At 40.3% G+C, this 21,055-nt stretch overlaps 2 protein-coding genes across 2 annotated transcripts in view; one reads left to right on the forward strand and one right to left on the reverse strand.

Annotated features, from left to right (window-relative positions):
* The window catches only part of LOC148775501 (ninein-like protein), a 271,660-nt gene that overhangs the window by 92,764 nt on the left and 157,841 nt on the right, over positions 1–21,055 (reverse strand). The gene's annotated exons all lie outside the window — the stretch shown is intronic.
* LOC129557777 (ankyrin repeat domain-containing protein 26-like) overlaps positions 9,287–21,055 on the forward strand; it is a 50,785-nt gene continuing 39,016 nt past the window's right edge. The window contains 5 exon segments of the mRNA XM_088844338.1: positions 9,287–9,309; positions 12,467–12,581; positions 12,742–12,915; positions 17,345–17,451; positions 20,329–20,396. Of these exon segments, the coding sequence (XP_088700464.1) occupies positions 9,302–9,309; positions 12,467–12,581; positions 12,742–12,915; positions 17,345–17,451; positions 20,329–20,396 (472 nt within the window). The 5' untranslated portion in view covers positions 9,287–9,301.

The raw sequence follows: 21,055 nt of genomic DNA on the forward strand, positions 1-21,055 counted from the left end.
ATATAGTGTAAATCTAATTTTGGCTCCTACGTCTAAGAATCATTGTGTTTAGCCAGTGGACTCCAGGTTTTCAGGGTAGCCCTTGAGGTTCTTCCCAATGTCTTTCCAGATGCTTCTCTCTACTTTCTTTCATGTGTTTTGTACTTTCCCTTCCAGGTTCCTAGGAAACAACCTAGATGCCCTGTGCCTGACCTGTGTGCTCACATTCTAAGCTCCCAGTGGAATGATTTCTCGCTTTTCTCTTCCTTTTGGCCTCCTCTCTTCACTTCTTCTGTGAATCCTTCCTTATTTCACTTATCACTTTCATATGTCAACTCTTACATATCATATTGTATCATAATTGTATATCTGTTTGAAGGAAGAATTTGTTTCCTTGCATATGGTTTGTACATCATAACTGTTTTGTGAATTAATCAATGACTTAAGATGGGTAAGAGTTGGAATTTTACAAGAATTGTTTTTTTATTCTTTATTAGTTGAATTATTTGAAAACATTGGCTTTTTTGTGGATTTTTTAAAGTAGCGATCCTGGCGTGCCCAGGAAGGAAATAGAGAAAAAGAACAATGGCAGATGGACACAAGAAGAATGTGTGATTGCACCAATATTTGGAAAGACCGATTCACTGACTGGTGGTCTGCTGCATGTGAATGATGAGAGCATTTTGAGGAAAGAGGATCGAGAGGATGGCAGGTAACACGGACAGATTCTTTATTTCTAGGGGAAGAAATATTAGCACTGAATACTTCTTCTGGAAATAGAGCAGCATAATATAGTATACAGGCCAAGAGAAGAGAATCCTCAACTCTACTGGATGAACACCACAGAAAGGTTATGGAGAGGACCTGTGCCTTCGGCCGGAAGTCGTTTCAGTAAATAGCCCACTTGGAAGCTGGACTGTAGTGAATACATGTAAGCAGCTCCATAGGGAATATTATTGGGACAGGCAATGAAGAACTGGATGGTAATTGAAGAGGAATGTGGAGTTGAAAGGAGTTTCTTGTTTTATGTTAAGAGGGGAGCTTCTAGAGTGTGTGTGCTGTTGGAAATGAGCCAGTGGAGGACGTGTTTATTTAATCTTTTTTGCATTTCCAATAGTAGAAAGCTTATTGAATGTATGACATTATCTTTAAACTATTACAGTAAACTAATTGTACATAATACTTGTGCTCATATATAGTTTTATGGGAAGGGCTTGTTCATTGGTTCTGAAGTGTAATATTCCTATATAGTTGAATATGCAGATGACTACTTAAGTTAATTCTATCAGACATAGATTTTCAATAATCACATAATTGTGAATTTACAGACAGGCTATTCTGAAAAGGATTTGATCATTCCTTGATGATTGTAGTTGATAGTAACTTCGTCAGTACCTATGATTTTGTAAGGTACTGTGAAACATTACATCATATTAACTTCATTGTTGTTTATAGACTCCAGGGAAAAGGGGACGATTTTGTTTATATAAAATAGAAGAAAATTGATCGCAATCTTTCACAGATTATTCCTTTTGGATGATAAAGATTAAATGACAAAAAACCATGCTTCCTGTACTAAGAGTGTCATTAACACATATTGTGTGCTCTGTAAGTGGATGTCAGATGCGTGAAGAAAGAGCAGAATGGGTGAATGAATGCCTATTGATGAATTTCTTTACGAAAAACAAATCTTTATTGAAAGTAGATTTCCAGTCTTGCCTACATCTGAAGTCTTTTTATTTTTTGAGAAATACGTTTTAAGATTCAGAAATTATTGTTTATAGTTATAGCTAGACATGGAATAATGCTATAGATTCATTCACCATCCTGTTACTTAAAAAGAGTTTCAATATTACTTTCTCAGCATATTTTGGAAGAGCAGTTTTGAAGCCAGATTTCCTGGGTTTGAATCCTGGGTCTCTTGGTGATGTGCTGTGTGGGCTTGGGCAACTTACTCAGCCTTTCTGTGCTCCGTTTCTTCTTATACCTATCTCCCAGAATGACTGTGAGGATTAAAATGCCTTTAAGACTTGTCAAGTGCTTATAATAATGCATAGCAGTTGCCTAGGAAGTCCTCAAAAAGCTAATATTATGTTTATTTAAAATGGGTTTATTTCTTAGAAGGACTTAAGGAATATCTCCCAGATAGGTTTTATTGCCATAAAGGTTAGTTCTTATTGGAAATGACAGGTGCGAAAAACCCTGGTATACTGCTTTCTATCACATAATGCAAGTAACATAATGTTTTTCCTTTTCCTTAGATCTAAATTTAATGCTTTATTACTACTGCTGATATATTTTCTTTGTCGTTTAATGCTCCTCTTACTAATTGTTGCATTCTTTTATAGAGAATTACTTACCAATGCAAAGAGCTTATCTAAAAAAGAAAAGTTTAGGTATTGTTTGTATCTTTGAGTATTTACTACTAGCCTGAAAAGAATCATTTGTTTTTTAGGCCTGCGAGAAAAACACCGTATGAAAAGAAGAAGATATAGTAAAAAAAAAAAAAAAAAAGAACTTTAAAAAATATTATCCTAGTGAAAAATACTTTGTAAAAGGAATAGTGGCAAAATAGAAAATCTTCCTTTGTTGTAGAGAACTTTACTTTGAATACATCATTCAGAAACACTACTGATAAAGTTATCCTTTTGATAAAAATCTGTTCTTTTAAGCAGTGTCTGTTTTTGCTTTGAGAAAGAGATTGATCACCTCTGTACACTTAATATATTTTACATATACTTTAAGGACATTGTAAGACAGTATTATTTCTGTGTAGGTCAAAAAACAAATTAATTACGTGAACAGCCTGGATGACTTAACTTAGTCTTCTGAGACTGTTTCTGAGGATGGCGACGTGCTTTACTCTACGAGTTCCACGTTGTAAGTAGAACCTCTCGACGTGGGGTGTAAAGGTAGGAGCGCAGTGTAAACGTAAACGGAAAGCCTGTCTGTGTATAGAGTAGTGATAGATGCACACCTTGTCAGTCCTGCTCCAGAGCCAGGGATATGTTACAGAGCTGTGCATCTCAGAATTGTGTTTTGCATTAAAAGAACATGACAGTGCGTGTATACTCTGAACCACCGGCCTGTGATCCTTCTCACTCACTGTGCCTTCTGTTGACTCTTCTTGCCTGTGCCTTCACCCACGGTCAGGTCAGCATCATTTTCCTCCTAGAGTAACTGAAACAGTCTCAGGACTTCCTTCCCTGCCGCTCCACCTGGCAGAACCTCGGTCTGCAGAGCAACTGTAATTATTGCCTATTTTTAAACATTCAGGGCTCATCATGTAACCCAAGTGTTGCTTCTCTTTGCTGCGTGGTTAAAGGTCACAATTGTGTAGTTCCATCTGGTTTTATTTTTTACCTTTCTTTCTACATGAAGTTTAGAATTCGCTTGTCAGTTTCCTAAAATGTCTGCTGGTCTTAATGTTTTCATTTTCCTTCGGTTCCAAATACATTGTAATTCTTTTCATTACCTCTTTGATCCAAGAGTTATTTAGATCCGTGTGATTTTTGTTTCCAAATATTGAGAGTTTTCCAGAGATCCTTCTGTGCTCTTGCTCCTTATCATTTGTTAGGTGCATCCAGAGGGACCCTGGGGCTAGGGCTGATTATTTCCTGCCTTGGAGGCAAGACCTTACTGACTACCTTGTTCGTTCTACTGTAAGGAGATGTTTTTCCAGCCCGGCTCATGAGAATAGATAGAATTCCTGGGACTAAGTGAGCACCAGGCACAGGTTCCTGTAGTCTTTTCAAATGGTCTCAGGTGGTTTTCCCCCGATGGGCGCTGTTCATTCCTCTGCTGAATACCCGAGGGGCTCCTCCTCAGATCTCCAGGGTCTTTTTTTCTGTTCCACTCTCTCCTCTCTGCGGTTCTGATCTGTGATCTCTGCCCACTTTGGTTTCACCAGATTGTCAGCTTCATCATCTCCTGTCAGGGAGTCTGGCTGACTCAGCTTCTGTTCCTTCTCCCCGTGTTGGGGCCTGGAAATTCTCTCCAGGCAGTGAGCTGGAGCGTTCCTTAGGTTAATCTCCTGTGTTTCCAGGATCATTGTCCTTCAGTCCCTGAAGTCCTTTGTCATGAAAATCATTGTTTAATGTCTTTTGTCGGCGTTGTGTTTGCTCGCTGCACTCAGGAAGGTAAATCGGTAGCTGTTCCCTCTGTCTTGGTTAGAAACATATGGCAGCTGGAGACTGTCCACAGGGTTGTTCCTCCTGCTCCGCTTACTACTTCCTGCTCCTCCTTCATTTCTCAGTGTGACATCTCTTCCCCAGGGAAATCTTTCCTGGACCCAGTCTGTGTCAAGTTCTGTTATGTGATCATAGAACTCTCTTTTCTTGGAGTATCCTTCTGAGTTCATAATTATTTTATTTATCTTTCTCTTCTACTAGACTTCAAGGTAAACAAGAGCCAGGGGCGTCTGTTTATCTGCAGAGCTTAGAATCATGTCTTCCACATTATAGACACTTAATGCTTGTTCAGTGCGTGGGTGCGTGAACGTGAAAGGCACAGTCCTTTCTACTCAAAAATTACTCACATCAATTTTTTTGTTTGTTTCTATCTTTGTTTTCTTCATCATGCAGATTCTGTTAGCTTGTTCAAAATTCAGGATACAATTCTTTCGCATGAAATATTAGTAGTTTTTCAAAGAAGCTACTCTGAACTACTTAAAGGAGAATTTTACATAATGAAAAGTAAGGTTCGTGGGCTACAAAAAGAGCTGTCCAAAACAAAAGAAGTGAAATCACAGAGCATCAGAAAGTAGAGTGGAAACAAGAGCTCAGCAGCTTGAGATACTGTACATCTCGCTTTTAAAGAAATATTTGAACTGTTGTTTCCTTTAATACTGCAGAGATGTAGATGTGTTATAAGGACTAACTTATCCTCTCAGATTTTACAGGGGAGAAAGTGTCACTAGTATTGTGGAGTGTGAAATTCTTGGAAATAATATAGCAGGTTCTTAACAGTGAATGCTTCCAGTAACTTAATGTATATTTTTCCAAATCATCATTTTCATGACCATACAGGAGTCTGCCATAATGGAAATCCCATTAGTTATTTACCAAATTGACGTTCAGTTGTTTATCACTTTTCTGTATTCTATTTAATACTGCAAGGAACACCTTTTCTGTAAATTCATTTCCACCTTTCTAATTATTTTGAATACATTTTCTTTAATAATATCGTTATTATTTGGTTAAAGTATGAGAAGTTTAAAAAGGTCTGTGATCTATATTTGTAAAGTATTCTTAGGAAAGTTTATTTTACTTTACATTCCCACCCGCAGATGTATGAAGTAGCCATTTTTCTCAAGAGAAAATGAAAACAAAATTTTATGCGGTTTTATTCTTAACCCTCTGTCGGAAAACAGTGATGGTTATTAAGTGTTTTTCCTTGTACTCCCCCCACGTTTACTGTTTTAAACATTGTGAAGAGGGAAGAAAGTTATTGCAGCAGTGAATTATCTCATGATTTTCTAAGAAGAGCTTTAAATTTTGCAGCTTCACCTTAAAGCAAGAAGAAGAGAATAGAAGAAATGCCGATATGTTTTATGAAACAATGAGGGAGCAGTTAAGAAGTAAAGAAGATGAATATAGTAAAGTAGTTGAAGTGAAAGAGCAACTAGAACTCACTTTCCGAGCAGTAGAAATGAAACTGAAGATTGAGAGAAGTAATCTGAATCAGGTAGAGAAATCTTTGGTGAAAATTTCAAATTTCTAACACTATTTCATCAGTATTATTTATAATATCCCCTTTCTTAAAAAAATACCACTTTGTTTCGTGTTGTACCATTTATTTAGTGTCATAGGAAATTTTAGGTTACTTGTTACAAACAAAAGAAAAGAAATTCAACATTCCTGAAGTAGCAAGGCCGGAAATGAGAATTGTATGATCCTGACATGCTGGGTGCACTTTTTCGAGCAGAGGGAGGAAGAGGTCATGTCAGTCGCTCACACAATAGATCCTGAGAAGATTGGTATAGAAACTGGAGGTTAAGCTCTCAGCCCACCTCAGGCAACGGCTCCTTCAGCCTTGATGGACCATTCGTGAGTAAATAGGTCTCGAAGAGAAGGGACACTGGGAGGGACCGTCGTGCCTCATTTTACATCAAGTTGCGTCTGGCCTTCAGTCTGGCAGGTGGCTGAGGGTCGTGGACCCCTCCCTCTGTGCCCGTCAGCCCTCCAGTCCACCTGCCCCGTGAACACCTCAGAGCTGGCTCCAGCTTTCCCAGCTGCTTTCTCCCTCATAGTAGAGTCTTCAAGGACAGGTGTTAACTGGCATCCTCGAGAGGTGCAGGGATTTTTTCCCAGCAGTTGGTAGAAACCACTCTTGAAGTTGGTTGTCCTTCATTCTGCAGAGTTTGCGAGTGGCATCTCCGAGCAGAGGAATTTGCTCCCACACCTCATGTCCCTCTCAAACACGGACTGGGTCCCATCCCTGAGGTCCTAGCAGCAGATCTTCCACAACGAAAAGCTCTCGGGGAGAGCTCGGGAAAGTAGTATTTGTAATTCAAATCCATTTATCTAGAGCAGTCAGGTAGTGACATACGATGGCTTCACCCAAGGAGAGGCCTTTAATATTTTACATAGGAATTCATCTCAAATCTTTTGCGACTATCTTGGAGGAGCCGGCACCCTGATTGTGGTTTAGGCCAGGAAGACCGTGTGTATTCCATTGATTTCACTTCCTCAGTTGATTAGGTTATTTTATCACTTCCCCTGATGGTAAGGAGGAAACTGTAGGCAGTACAGAGACCACATTTTGGGTGTTATTCTTCTCCTTTTGAGAAAATGAGCACTCTGCTCTGTGAGTGTCCTATTTCAGTGCAGGTAACTTTTGAAAACAGTGATAGATATGCCATAATATATATTTAGTGATAATTATTACGTGTTTTTCATCGTATTTTCCCCATCTTACTATTTTAAACATTATGGAGAGGTAATGAAATTTATTGCAGCAGCAAATAATGTCATAGCTTTCTAAGAGCTTTCTAAATTTTACCTTATTTACCTATTTACCATTAGTGTCTGTACCATGAATGAAATAGGAGGCTTGTTTTGTATTGATGTGTTTGTCTTGGAGACAAGTGGTTTGATGTAAGAGGACTAGTAGAGTCCAAAGACCTGGCAAAAAGGCTGCAGCTTCCTCATATTTGTAACTTTTTCCTTTCCAGAATCATTACAGCTAATGAGTTAATTGATGTTTGTAGAAGTGCTTAGTACAGTTGTCAGTAGGTGTAATTCTTGTAATTGCCTATTAAAATGTTAGAAGGTAGCATATTCTCAAGGAAAAACTTTTTGTACAAAATTTGTCTATTTTTACAGAGTTAAGTCTCTTACTGTGAAGTAGCTGTATAAGAGGTATCGGACGCAGTGTTTATAAACCTAGCAAACGGTGTTGTTTATTGAATTATATTCTGTTAGTTTCAGGTATACAGCACAGTTACTCAGATAAATATGTATATGTGTGTGTATATTATATAAATGGGGCTTCCCTGCTGGCTCAGACTGTAAAGAATCTCTGCAATGCAGGAGACCTGGGTTCAATCCTTGGGTTGGGAAGATCCCCTGGAGAAGGTGGAGAAGGCAGTGGCAACCCACTCCAGTCCTCTTGCCTGGAAAATCCCATGGACAGAGGAGCCTGGTAGGCTGCAGTCCGTGGGGTCTCAAAGAGTCAGACACAACTGAACACCTCTCTCACTTTTCACTATCATGCATTGGAGAAGGAAATGGCAACCCACTCCAGTGTTCTTGTCTGGAGAATCCCAGGGACGGGGGAGCCTGGTGGGCTGCCATCTGTGGGGTCGCACAGAGTCGGACACGACTGAAGCAACTTATCTGCAGCAGCAGCAGCCTGGAGAAGGCAATGGCAACCCACTCCAGTATTCTTGCCTGGAAAATCCCATGGACAGAGGATCCTGGCAGGCTGTAGTCTATGGGATCGCAAAGAGTCGGACATGACTGAGTGACTAATACACACTCACTCACACACACACTCACACATACACACATATTCCTTTTCAGATTCCTTTTCAGATTCAGGAGGGAAAGGCTACCCACTCCAGTATTCTGGCCTAGAGAATTCCATGGACTGTATAGTCCATGGCATAGCAAAGAGTCAGACACGACTGAGCGACTATCACTTTCACTTTTCGTGCTTTTCATAAGTGGCCTTTACTGTATTGAAGAAATTTCTTTCCTATTTTATTGAATTTTTAAAAAATCATGAATGGGTTTTGAATTCTGTCAGATGTTTTCTCTGCATAGTCTTACTTTTAATTCTTCTGGCCTAGAGAATTCCATGGACTGTATAGTCCCTGGCATAGCAAAGAGTCAGACACGACTAAGTAACTATCACTTTCACTTTTCGTGCTTTTCATAAGTGGCCTTTATTGTATTGAAGAAATTTCTTTGCTATTTTATTGAATTTTTAAAAAATCATGAATGGATTTTGAATTCTGTCAAGTGTTTTCTCTGCATAGTCTTACTTTTAATTCTTACTTGAATGTTGGTAGAATTGAGCTTTGAATCCATTTGGTCCTAAGGTTTTAGCTTTTGGGAGTGTTTTGTTTTTTTTCTAATTAATATTTAAATCTCCTTATTTGTTACTGGAGTGTTGAGTTTTTCTATTTTTTCTTGTTTTAGTCTTGACAGGGTGTATGTTTCTCAGAATTTATCTATTTCTTCTAGGTTTCCCAACTTGTAATTGTTCATCAATAATAATGGTCCCTTATGATTATACTTCTTTACTTCTGAGGTATCTGTTGTAATGTCGCTTTCCTTTCTGTGTTTATTTCAGTTTCCTCTCTTTCCTTCTTACCTTAGGTAAGGGTTTATTGATATTGTTTGTTTCTTTCGAAAAATGCACTTCTAGTTCTTTCACATGCACACTGGGCATTCTCACACACTGGCAGTGTGTTTAGAGATGTTGCTTAGCAACGATCATTCTGGGATGAAAGATTCCAAACCGTTGAGCTTCCCAGATGGGAGGTTGTGGCAGGACGGCTCAGGCTTACCTGTAGTGCTTGTGTTGGGTTTAGGGGACTGTGCAGAGCCAAGGGGGAGGTGAGGTGTGTTCAGAGCCCGTAGGCTCTGTGATGAAGAAGATTTGGGGCTACAGGAGTAAGAAGGGCTTGTTGCCCTTTAGCTCTTCCATCATCCCGGGGACAGAAAGAGGTCATCATAGAACTAACTTCAAGCCCGGGTACTACATCCGAGACTAGGACCTCAGAAAAATCCACAAAGCTGCCAGTGTAGGCAGTGTAACCAAAGTGAAGCAGTTTCTGTTGCTCGGAAAGAATGGTCTGAACGACAAGGACAAGATGAACAGGTAAGTGGGGAGGAAGGGCCTGGCAGGGGTCCGTCCTGTGAGTTTCCCTCCCAAGGCTCGCAGATACGTTTGTGGGATCCAGCGCCCCACAGACTTGATAGGCTGGAAAAGCCTTAGCTGGTTTCGGACCCGCTTATAATTCCCCTTAGAGAGCACTTTACTGGTCGTTTTAAAGGTATTTAACTGAATGTCAGTAATCACAGAACTGAAATAAAAGATGAATAGCATCTTTGTTTCTTCTTCTTCCTCCTCCTCCTCTTCATTTGTCATTATGCATGCATTAACATGATGTACTCATGAGTAAGAGAGCTCAAGTTCTGTTAGTCAGTCAGTTCAGTCGCTCAGTCGTGCGTGACTATTTGCGACCCCATGAATCACAGCACGCCAAGCCTCCTTGTCCATCACCAACACCCGGAATTCACTCAAACTCATGTCCATCGAGTCGGTGATGCCATCCGGCCATCTCATTCTCTGTCGTCCCCGTCTCATCCCACCCCCGATCCCTCCCAGCATCAGACTTTTTTTCCACTGAGTCAACTCGTCACATGAGGTGGCCAAAGTACTGGAGTTTCAGCTTCAGCATCAGTTCTTCCAATGAACACCCAGGGTTGATCTTCTTTAGAATGGACTGGTTGGACCTCCTCGCAGTTCTGTAGCCCTCAAAAAATCTTCTGGAACTCCCTGGCTCGCACATTGTTTTTCTCATGTGATTGATGAAAACTTTTCTTCATGGATTGTCCATTGTGGATATTGGCAGTGGACAGATTTTTGATGTTGTCAGCATCTTATTTTTAATGTACACATTTTTATACCATAATGTTACATATTACAGAAAACTGCATAGTGAGAAAAATAATCCCCATGACAGGTCAACTTCTGAGTTAAAAGTGCTTCAAATACAATATCCGTTTTCTATCAGTGTACACTTATGTGTTTATGTTCCTTGCTGAAGGACCTTAGAAGACCGCTTTGAAGTAGGAAGCTGGCTGTGTCCTTGAATAGGAAGACATTTTTCTTAGGATATATCATCTTTCCGTATTTAAACCAAATAAACATATCGTGGTTTTAAAGATTTTGGGTTATACATACTGTCTTTAATTGTTGTGATGAAATTGAAAGGTTTGTATAGCAGACAAGATTTACCCTTTTAGATATTAAAATTTGCTGGATGACGTTTTCTATCAGAAAAGATAAATTATGTGTAGATGGTGGAGAAATAACCTGGTAACTATTTAGAGAAAAGTAACTACATTTTTCGGAGAAGGCAATGGCAAGCCACTCCAGTACTCTTGCCTGGAAAATCCCATGGATGGAGGAGCCTGGTAGGCTGCAGTCCGTGGGGTCGCTAAGGGTCGGACACGACTGAGCGACTTCACTTTCACTTTTCACTTTCCACTTTCACACATTGGAGAAGGAAATGGCAACCCACTCCAGTGTTCTTGCCTGGAGAATCCCAGGGACGGGGGAGCCTGGTGGGCTTCTGTCTATGGGGTCACACAGAGTCGGACACGACTGAAGTGACTTAGCAGCAGCAGCAGCAGCAGCAACTACATTTTTATATCACCAAAAAGTTTCACATGGAGTATGGATCAAAAATTTTAAATACACAGGGTGAGAAAAGTACCAGAAGAAAACTGAAATTCCTATCTATACATTTTCTGTGTGCTGACAAAGACCTTCTTTTTTTTCTGGTTCTACAGTTTATTAACCTTAATATTTTTTTTTAATTGGATGGTAATTGCTTTACCATGTTGTGTTGGTTTCTGCTGTACAACATCATAAATCAGTTCTAAGTATACATATATCCCACCCCAGAGACTTTCTCGGAATGATTTCAAAGGCACGAATTCCTGAGTTTCCTGGGTTTGGGCACCAAAAAGAAAAAAGGAATCTGACAGTTGATTTAAGTGCAGTGAAGTAGCTCAGTCATGTCCGACTCTTTGCGACCCCATGGACTGTAGCCTACCAGGCATCTCCCTCCATGGGATTCTCCAGGCCAGAATACTGGAGAGGGTTGCCATTAGCAACCCCCAAAAATTTAAAAATCTCTGTAGATCAACCTATCTGTAGGGAAGTCGGATGAGCAGACAGGGCTTATCTTTCTGTCACTAATAGGAATGTGGCACAGGTACAAATTGTCGTTTTCAATTTAATTTTGAAGTTTGTGTGAGGATTGGTATCCTGTGACAACTTTCAGCCTTATCAAAAGTCAAGGGAATCTTGGGAATTTCCTGTCAGTCCAGTGGTTAAGACTCACTGCTCTGGGCCCAGGGATCACTCTCTGGTGAGGGAACTAAAATCCTGCAAGCTACAAGGATATATTGTCCAACATGGGGAATATAGCTCCTATTTTATAGTCACTTTAATGCAGTCTAACCTTTCACAATTGTGGGTCACTGTGTTGTGCACCTGTTTTATATCATAATATATAACATACATCATCTCTAAAGCAACCTTAGGCGAAAACACCTCATGGGAATTAGACCAACAGGAAAAATGAGAAATGAACAAACAAAAATGCTACAATTTATAGTTGTAAAGACTGTGAGTTTTAAATTATATTCCAATGTCAGAGACGTTCAAATGTGAGAAAATGAGCATATTAGAATCCTCAAAGTACAGTGTTGTCTCTAATCCTCAAAACAGGTCTGCAAAGGAGGTGTAATATCCTTTGACTTCATTCAGATGTTGTCCTTGTAAGAGAGTAGTAACAGTAGTAAGTATGGTAATATAATTTAACAGTTACTAGCTGTTATCTGTGCGAGGAACCGTTCTGAACCCTGTGCATGGATCTCAGTGAGGCATCGCAGCGGTGTCCTGTGAGATAACTGCTACTCTCTCTCCATTTTGCTGATGAGGAAACTGAGGCACAGAGAGGCTGAGTGGCATCTACTGAGTGACAGAGTGAAAGTCAAGGTCAGACCCACGTCGAGTTGAGTCTCCAGGTCTTGCACATTCCATTCAAGTAGACTGTTCTTTCATTACTGTGTAAGGGGAGCTAAAGCTAATATATGCTGCTCTTTCTCCAGAAGAAAACGAAATATTTGTTTAGAGGGAAGGGAGTACCATGCTGCTGAGTGTTTTCAACCACATGAACAGTTGTTTGTTTTGGAACAGTTACACGGCAGTTTCCTGAAAACTGCTCTTGCTCTCGTAGGATGGCGCTCCACTTGGCCTGTGCCAATGGCCATGCAGCGGTGGTAGCTTTCCTCCTGGAGAGAAAATTCCTGCTGAACCTCTGTGACACTGAAAACAAGACCGTGCTGATGAAGGTATGGGGCAGCGAACCATATCCCCGTGAGGGGCATGTGATTTAACTACTGAGACTAAAAATGAATTTATGTCATTGAACTATAGGGAACTGGTGAAGCTTGTGGACTGTTTCCTTTGAATTCCTAGAATTTACACTCTTTCTTGGAACGACAATGACAGGCCATAGAATGCCAACAGGAGGAGTGTGCGACTCTTCTGCTGGAGCATGGTGCCGACCTGAATGTGGTGGACATCTGTGGCAACACCGCTCTCCACTACACTGTCCTTTACCAGAATGTCTCACTTGCAGCAAAGCTGCTTTCCTATGACGCCAATATAGAAACCAGGAACGAGGTATAGCTCAACTAACTTTACTGACCAAATATTTGCCAAGCATTTTTTAAAACTAGATGTGTTTTACTGATAGCAATATGTAAATAAGTAGACTGAGTAGTGTCCAGCAGGCCCTGTTACCATGGAAACAACTCCAAAGCCAAGTCGGGGTGGGTGGAAAATGTCAGAGCCCACAGAAAGGGCCAAGTGCTCTTTCTCAGCCACCCTTCTACCCCAGAAGGAAGATTTTCCCACTAGAACGTGCTCAGGAGTGGGTGGTAGGCTCAAGTCCAACAGAAAATGAAGGCCTCGGGGGAGTGCAGTGACGTGGTGGGTGGCTGCTTCCAGGGGCTCAGGGAATGGGTGCAGCTGCCTGGGGAGGGATGGGGGTGGGAGGAAGGAGACCCAGCACCCAGCAGGGGAAGCTGGGGCGGTGCAAGTGGGCGGGGGAGGCACGGGCCTGCAGCCCTGAGCCCTCTAGGACCCCGGTTCTGAGATCGTGTCAAGTGGCTCAGATCACGTGACACCCAGCAAGGGCAGTCACTTGTGCTGGTGACCACTTGGCTTGCCAGGGACACACCTCGGGTCTCCCACGCTCAGCCCTGGGAGGCTGCTCGGTGGGGTTGCAGCTGAGTGAGGGGAGCTGGTGATGGTGAAGCTGCCCCTCCTGCTCTTTCTCCTGCGGCTGCAGCCCCGCCAGGAGCTGCAGAGAGAGCTCCCCCACTCTCACAGGTGGGCTCAGTTTTCATTGTTTGGAAGCTCCAGTCTTCCCTGAGTGAAAATACTTTGGAAGCACTTGATTGTCTAACATGTCACTTTAAATCACGATATTACTCAAGAAGCATTAGAGAGTAAAGCGTTCTTTTTTGTGTTTATGGCAGATATCTGTGATAACACTGCACTTGTTAAAGGTAAAATGTTTTCCAAGTATTTTTCCCTTACTGAAAAAAAAATAGTTTTTTTTCTAATTAGTCTAAAATAACACAGTAAAGCAAAATTTGCCTTAGAAATAGACTTTGTCTTAAAATTCAAACACGCATTTGACAACATCATAGAAATCTTGCTGCTGTTAACACATTCCAATTTTATGAAAAAATGATTTATATAAAAGTGATTTCTCTCGCATTGCTCAAGGCTTCTGAGGCTAAAAGGACAGGCAAAGGAGCAAGCAGGTGAAAAATGCAGATTAAGGTGGAATTTTGGCAGTTGGGGTATGCCAAGAAGAGGGTTTTGTGTTTTTTTTAATTTACCTAATTTTTTAAAAATTAATTTATTTCAATATTTATTTGGCTGTGCGAGGTCTTGGCTTCAGCATGCAGGATCTAGTTCCCTACCAGGGATGGAACCCAGACCCCCTACACTGTGAGCACTGAGACCCAGACACTGGACCACCACAGAAGTCCTGAGTTGTTGGTTTTTGTTTTTTTTTCCCCTTCACTTTATATATTTTGGTAAGGTGCTTTTCAGTGTCAGGGATAATAGTTGTTATTTTGAGAAAGAGATTGAGTGAATTGGAGACTTGCCTAGGTATCAATTTTAGGAAGACTCTGCAGAAATCAGATCAGCAGTGAAAAGGTGGTGATTAAGTTGGAAAGAAGAGAGAAGAACAAATATTTAACAGAAATATTATCCTGTTCTGGCAGAAACACCCAGTTAGATAGGAGTCTAGACTCTGCTCTCAATCTGGGTCTGGATAGAAAGTAAGGGGTTTATAAACAATGAGATCAGGTTGCCTTTTGTGTTTATTAGTCCCTATTCTACCACTATTTACCCAGTAAAATTTAATGCAGTTTTGATGACTCTTATGTCTCACGCTTTTCTTTTTTCTTCAAATCCTCAAGTAAGAGAAGGAATTGGCCATGTGGGTGAGAGATGAGACTGGAATGTTTGCTGCGCTAATTCTCAGCTAGAATGTGATGGTGAAAACCATAGTCACTTGGGAAAGCTTATAAAAACATTTATAAGCCTAGGCTGTTCCCTGAAGGTTTTGATGGAATAAATCGAGGAAGGCCTGGACGTGTGTCTTTAGAAATATTTCCATGAGATTCTGATACGATCCTTGGTGAAGAACTATGGAGTGATTAAGTATAATTTCTAAGTGCACCTATCTCAAAAATAAGTAATCTATAGAAGAGTTGGAGTTTGATCAGTGCCAGCTACTTCCATCAGCTCCCTCCTCTGCAACAATATTAGCCTGACTTTTTCCTCTGCCTCTGTGATGGAGAAGTTAAAAGGAATATTTTTGACAATATCTATTGGCTTGAATGATATAACTCCTTTGCCTTCCAACCACTAATTATGCAGTGACACGCCAAGAGTCTTTAGAGCTTTGGTCATGGCGAAGTTACTTCATCTGGAGTCTGACCCTTTAAGACTTTTGCACCTTCTGTTATCAACCAGGTCATTAGGTCAACAGATGTTTGTTACCAACAGGGTTTTCCTGAGTGCAGTAACAGTAATTCACGAGCCTTCTTTTGGTGTCAGCAGGACAGACTCTTGCAGTGAGTCTGCTAGATTTGCTGAGCCCTGGCATAAGCAAGATGATAGCTTTAAACATCAGAACCCATGAAGTTAGTACAGATGGGGATTGTTTTAATCATTTAGTTTCAGCAGTCTCAGGAACTCATTATCCATTTGGTTAATAATCTGGGAGAATCCTAGAAACAGATTGTAGTTTTAACAAGCAGTGGAAACATTCTTCAAGTGGGAATTTTGAGTCTTGTTTTTTAAATTTATTTTAACAGAATTATGAGTCCAGAGCAATTTTTACTACATACTGAGACCCACTTTTCTTGTGAAACACATGATACTAAGAAAAGGAAAGCTTTCACATACAAATATTTGCTTTATACCCACCTGTTTGGAAACAGCAGAATGTAAAACCACAAGTGGGCTAGAGACCAAATGTGGTCCTTGGATATGTTTCGCTTACCTACCTCCACAAACTGAGTCAGCATTAAAAATTTAGCAACCTCATGCAGAAGTCTGCATTTCAGGCTTCTCAGAGAACAAAATCTGGGCCCGCTGAGCCCATTCTACTGTTTCGTCTGCATGTGGTGGCCTCCCCTTCTGTACGAGGCATGTGTTCGCTGGTTTGCCAGCCTCACCTGGCTTTTTCACTTACTCACGTCACCAGCTTTCCCTCCATAAGCATTTGAGTTTCCATTTCTTGTTTTATAGTTTATTTTGATAACTCTTTCAAGGTTTTAAAGACAGTCTAGTTAATCTATAATTGATTTCATATTTTAAAAGAATCTCTTAAGGATGGGATTGAATTTTTCAAATTAGAATTTTTAAGTTGGTTGTGGCGGTTTCACACTGAATGAGCCTCCCAAACACACAGGATTATGAGAGAGCGCAGGGAGAGTTCATGGAAGAGCAACTCCCCGAGAAAACGCTGAGTGCATATTTATTGGTAGCTCACCTCGTAATCTTTAAGGAAGAGCAGTAAAGCAAGACAGAGACCAGAACTCTGGGATTAAGGCAGCTTCCTCCTGGAGGTCTGGAGGTAATCATGTGAGAGTCCTCAAGAAAGGTCTTTGAAGATAAGCGGTGTTGTTCTGCGTCAAAATGGCATCTAACTAATGCTGACCCGTCAGTTTAACTTAAGGGCGGGGGAAGGAACAAGCAAGGGAGAACGAGTAAGATTAAATTTCAGGAGACTTTGCTGAGAAAGCCGAAAAACACGGTGCCCACAGTTGGTGTTTTGGAAGAAAAAAAAAAAAACAAAGTAACTTTTCTCTTTGCATGTTCATGTAGAGGATAATATTCCCACTGGAATGTCTGTAACCTCCTGAGGTTACTCTTGGTCATCCTTGGACAGGTTATGCATGCTACAGATAATATTATATATTCCTGCCTCAGCACTGTTCCTAAAATATGCAGTTGATTTAGTAGCTAATTGATTTTCTCTGGAGGAGTGTTGAGACTAGTAATAGAGCAAGTAAATACTACAATATTCCTGATAAATACTATGATAGAAGGAAAGATCCTTGGAACCAGTAAACGTTGAAAGTGAGTTTAGAGAATGACTCTGTGGTTCATCTTTAGAAGAGGTAGAGGAGGAGCATTTTATTATTTATTTTTTCAAGAGACGTATTTGGCTGCACTGGGCCTAGTTGTGGCACGTGGGATCTTTAGTTGTGGCACGTGGGATCTTTAGTTTCGGCACGTGGAATCTAGTTCCCTGCCCAGGGATGGAACCTGGACCCCCTGCCTTGGGAGCTCAGGTCTTAGCCCCTGGACCCCCAGGGAAGGCCAGAAGGAGGAGCATCTTGAAGAGATAGAAGGTGCCCCGGGGGATGAGGAGGAAGGGCTCCCCCCGTTTTTTTTTTTTTTTTTTACTTTCTGAATTGTATGTTTAAGTTCAAAGAATCTGTTGCATGATTTTCAGTTCAGCTTAGAAATAAGTTAACTATGTACATTAGAAATGGTTTTTCCCGTTTTACAGGATGACCTCACACCACTCTTATTTGGCATAAGTGAAGGGAAACAGCAAATAGTGGAATTTTTAGTAAAGAAAGAAGCAGATATACATGCAGTTGATAACATGAAGAGGTACAGTTGTTCTTTTTCTTTTTAAAAACCTTAGTGCCGTTCTCTGGTGCTAACATCAAGATTAAATTAATAAGAGGATTCATTTGTGATCAACACTTCATCAGTTAGGTAGAAAATCAATTATTCTGACTGGGAATCGTGAAAAACTATATAGCAGAAATATATAGCAGGATTCATATTCCTATTTAATATTGAGCGATGTCATATGCAACCTGTTCCTGTTTCTGGTTGATCTTGGAGTAGCTGAGGGATTTCATACTAGTTTCATTAGCTTTATAAAATATGGATTCTGCTTTTTAGTTTACCTTATGACAGTATCGAGTTTCTTAATGCTTTTATAATGATTGTTTCACCTCTACTTCATATCTATTTTTCCTTAAAAGATGCATACTAAACATAAAGGACTTGATTTTGTCTTTTGGGTGACTCTTTGCTTTCAGTTACTTTCTCTGAAAGATACTGATGTTATTAAATTGAAGAAAAGTCCTTCACAGTTTAGTGACTAAACAACAACAAAACAGTGATTAGTAATCACTGTCCCCAGATACTGTGGGGTCATCAGTTTTTATCCTTTTTCATTTCAAGTACATCTTGATGTTTTCATTTTCAATGAATGTAGAAGGAAGAATGATAGGTTTAATTGGATAAACCGTTCCTTTAACAACGATAAGTCAGATGTGGATGATGCAGATGAAAATGATGGGCTTTAGATTCAGACTGGGTTCAACTCCTAGCTTTCCTACCTGTTAGGGTTATGACCTTCTGCACATAACTCATCATCAGCAAATAAGTTTCCTTACACAAAAAGGCAAATAGTAACACATCCTTCAAAAGTGGCTGTGTGTATATATAGTATTTCCTTTAGTGAAGAGCACATGCTTGTCCACATCAATAAGTGCCACAGTGACTATTTTTATTTCCATTATTGTTAATGTTTTTGTTTTAAGCCTGCAAATAGCCTTTGCTTAACCCAACCTGTAGCTGACTTTGAAGTATAATGTATCAGACTAAGGAGGAAATGGGGGATTCGTCCCTTAAATACTCACCTGCCTCAGATAAGCGACCTCAGCATAGTTTCTCGTCCATCAAGGTCTTTGTTACTATTTTTTAAAAGCACTTATTTATTTGACTGCGTGGGGTCTTAGCTGTGGAAACTCTCAGTTGCAGCATGTGGGATGAAGTTCCCTGTCCAGGGATGGAACCTGGGCCCCCTGCATTGGGAGCCTGGAGTCATAGCCCCTAGTCCACCAGGGGAGTCCTCATCAGGGACTTTTGAAATAGTAAGTGCTGCTACGTGCCATCGCAGTGGGACAGGAGGCTTCTTTTCCATCCCTTCATTTTAGCCTTGGAAGTAATTTACAAGGATGTACACTTGAAAATGTAAATGGTCCGCTCTTCATGGACAGGCAAGATGTTAACTTGGTAAAGTGTATCAAATGAACTGTTTCTGGAGGTTAACTCAGCTTCCTGAGGGTGACGTCGTCTCTCTGTTGTTTTAGAACCGCCCTTATGCTTGCTGTCAATTCTGAATGTATGGATGTAGTCCGTCTTCTCCTTCAGCGAGGTGCTGACGTCTTTTCTCGAGATCTCTTTGGACGGACTGCAGAAGAATATGCTATTATTAGTGGTTTTAAAATGTAAGTGTTCATATTAAGATGCCAGTTCTCACTAAACTGCACCAAAAGAATTTAAACTGTTACTTGTTCCATGACCAGTGAGAGTTGTCTGTTTGGTGCAGACAGTTTCTATCCTGTGAGGGCACCTTTCCTTAGGTCATAGCTTCCCTGTCATCCTTCCCAGAGTAGTGTGTGTCAGCTTGCCTGAGATTCCATGGTTACAGTTGGCCCCCTCATGGGATCTGTTTCCTGTAATAATGAAAATCTTCCAAAGGATTTATTTGCTTCAACCGTAAATGTTTTCTGAGTCTGCCCCATTCACCAGAAATCCTTAAATCTTAAATAAGTTAGTTCAGAGAGGAATTTAGAGAGGTAAACCCTGCCTAAGACTTGCCAGCATCCATTGTAAGAGTAGGGTTATGTCTTTAACGTGAATCGGAGATGCACATGGAGATTAATGATCATTGTCAGAAAGATCTGCTGGTTGAGAGTTTGAGTAGGTAGAGAAGGGTGTGTAGTGGTCCAGGCCAGGTCTTGATTGTGATTAGTTTTCTGCACTTGGTGTAATTAGCTGCAGTAATGGGGGATAATTATGTTCTCTAGTGTAGTGAGTTCATACCTTATAAATAAATTTAGGTACCAATTATATAAGAGCCGAGATTCCCTAAGCAACAAACCACAAAGAACAACTCATCACCGTAATTAGTCACAGTTTCCTGCAACCCTTGAATGCTAAACATAGAAGAAAGACATTGGTTTTGTTTGGGATTTCAAAGTAGTTCCAGCAATAAAGTTCAAGAACCAATTATTCCATTCTTTGGCTGTCTCTGCAAGCATTTGGGGATATATTGCCTCAATGAGTCCTCTTAATCCCCTTGTGAAATAAGGCAGTAGGATCCCGGTTGTGCAGAGGAAGACTCTGAACTCAAGAGAAGCAGCTTCTCCAGGAACACAGAGCAGCTGGTTGCAGAGCGGGGCTTTGCGAGTCTGAAAGGGTGTTCGTGCGCCAAGCCAAACCCAGTGAATCCACTGAGCTGTATCGCCCTCAGTGCACGACTGCTGCCTCTGCCTTTCCTTCCTCCTCTAAATCCATGCTGAGTGAAATGTTGTAGAACTTAGAAACGTGAAATGTAATGCACAGTTGTAGTTTTGACATTATCGCTGACATGGTCTGTCTGAAATAATCTAAGAATTTAACATATTTGTTAGTTATCTTTCATATTAGAGTTAAAATATTATTTATCACATTTTTAACACATAGCATTTGCAAAGTAATCTCTGAATGTAAAGAAAAGAGGCCTAAAACTCCTCCCGAAAAGAGCAACCCAGGTACGTCATCTGATAATAATGAATTACTCTTGGTGATTCTACCATAGATAAAGTAGGAGTGAGGAAGATTCAATAATAAAAGAACTATGATAAAATTAGTGTAAATTGCATGTGTGTTTTATTTTTAAATTAATTTCTTAATAGTCTAGTATTCAGAATTGTTAAAGAAGTTAACTGTAGGTAATTTAACATCAGAGACAGTATTGTCTGGAAAGAATTCCATGTTTTTAATCACGGCCCCTAAAACCCTGTGTTAGATTTGGTGTAAATTAGAAAAAATGTTTGTTAGTATGATATATATTTGGTCTATAATCATAGCAAATTGGACTTCTTATAAAAGTGGAACTTTAATTTTTATAAATAGATTGCATTTAGTGAATGAATGGTTATTAGTTACTGTGTAATGATTAGTCTCATTAAAAAAGTTACCATAGTTTAAACTGGGAACCTCACTCAATAGGCCCTTCCTGGTAGGATAAGAAATGATAAACAATAAGAACTGCCATGCTGAGCCAGTGTGCAGCATACCAGAAAGAGATTACTTTCGAAAGATAAACCTTCCAATACTACAGATCAGAAAAGCAATGCCAGGTTGAGAAGCACCGGTTATTTTGCCTGTTGTACCAACAAGATCTCTATTACCAACTTTATTCCTTACA

This window comes from Moschus berezovskii, chromosome 15 (assembly GCF_049115385.1).
Source record: "Moschus berezovskii isolate FMDL1 chromosome 15, NW_MosBer_1.0, whole genome shotgun sequence".
NCBI lineage: Eukaryota > Metazoa > Chordata > Mammalia > Artiodactyla > Moschidae > Moschus > Moschus berezovskii.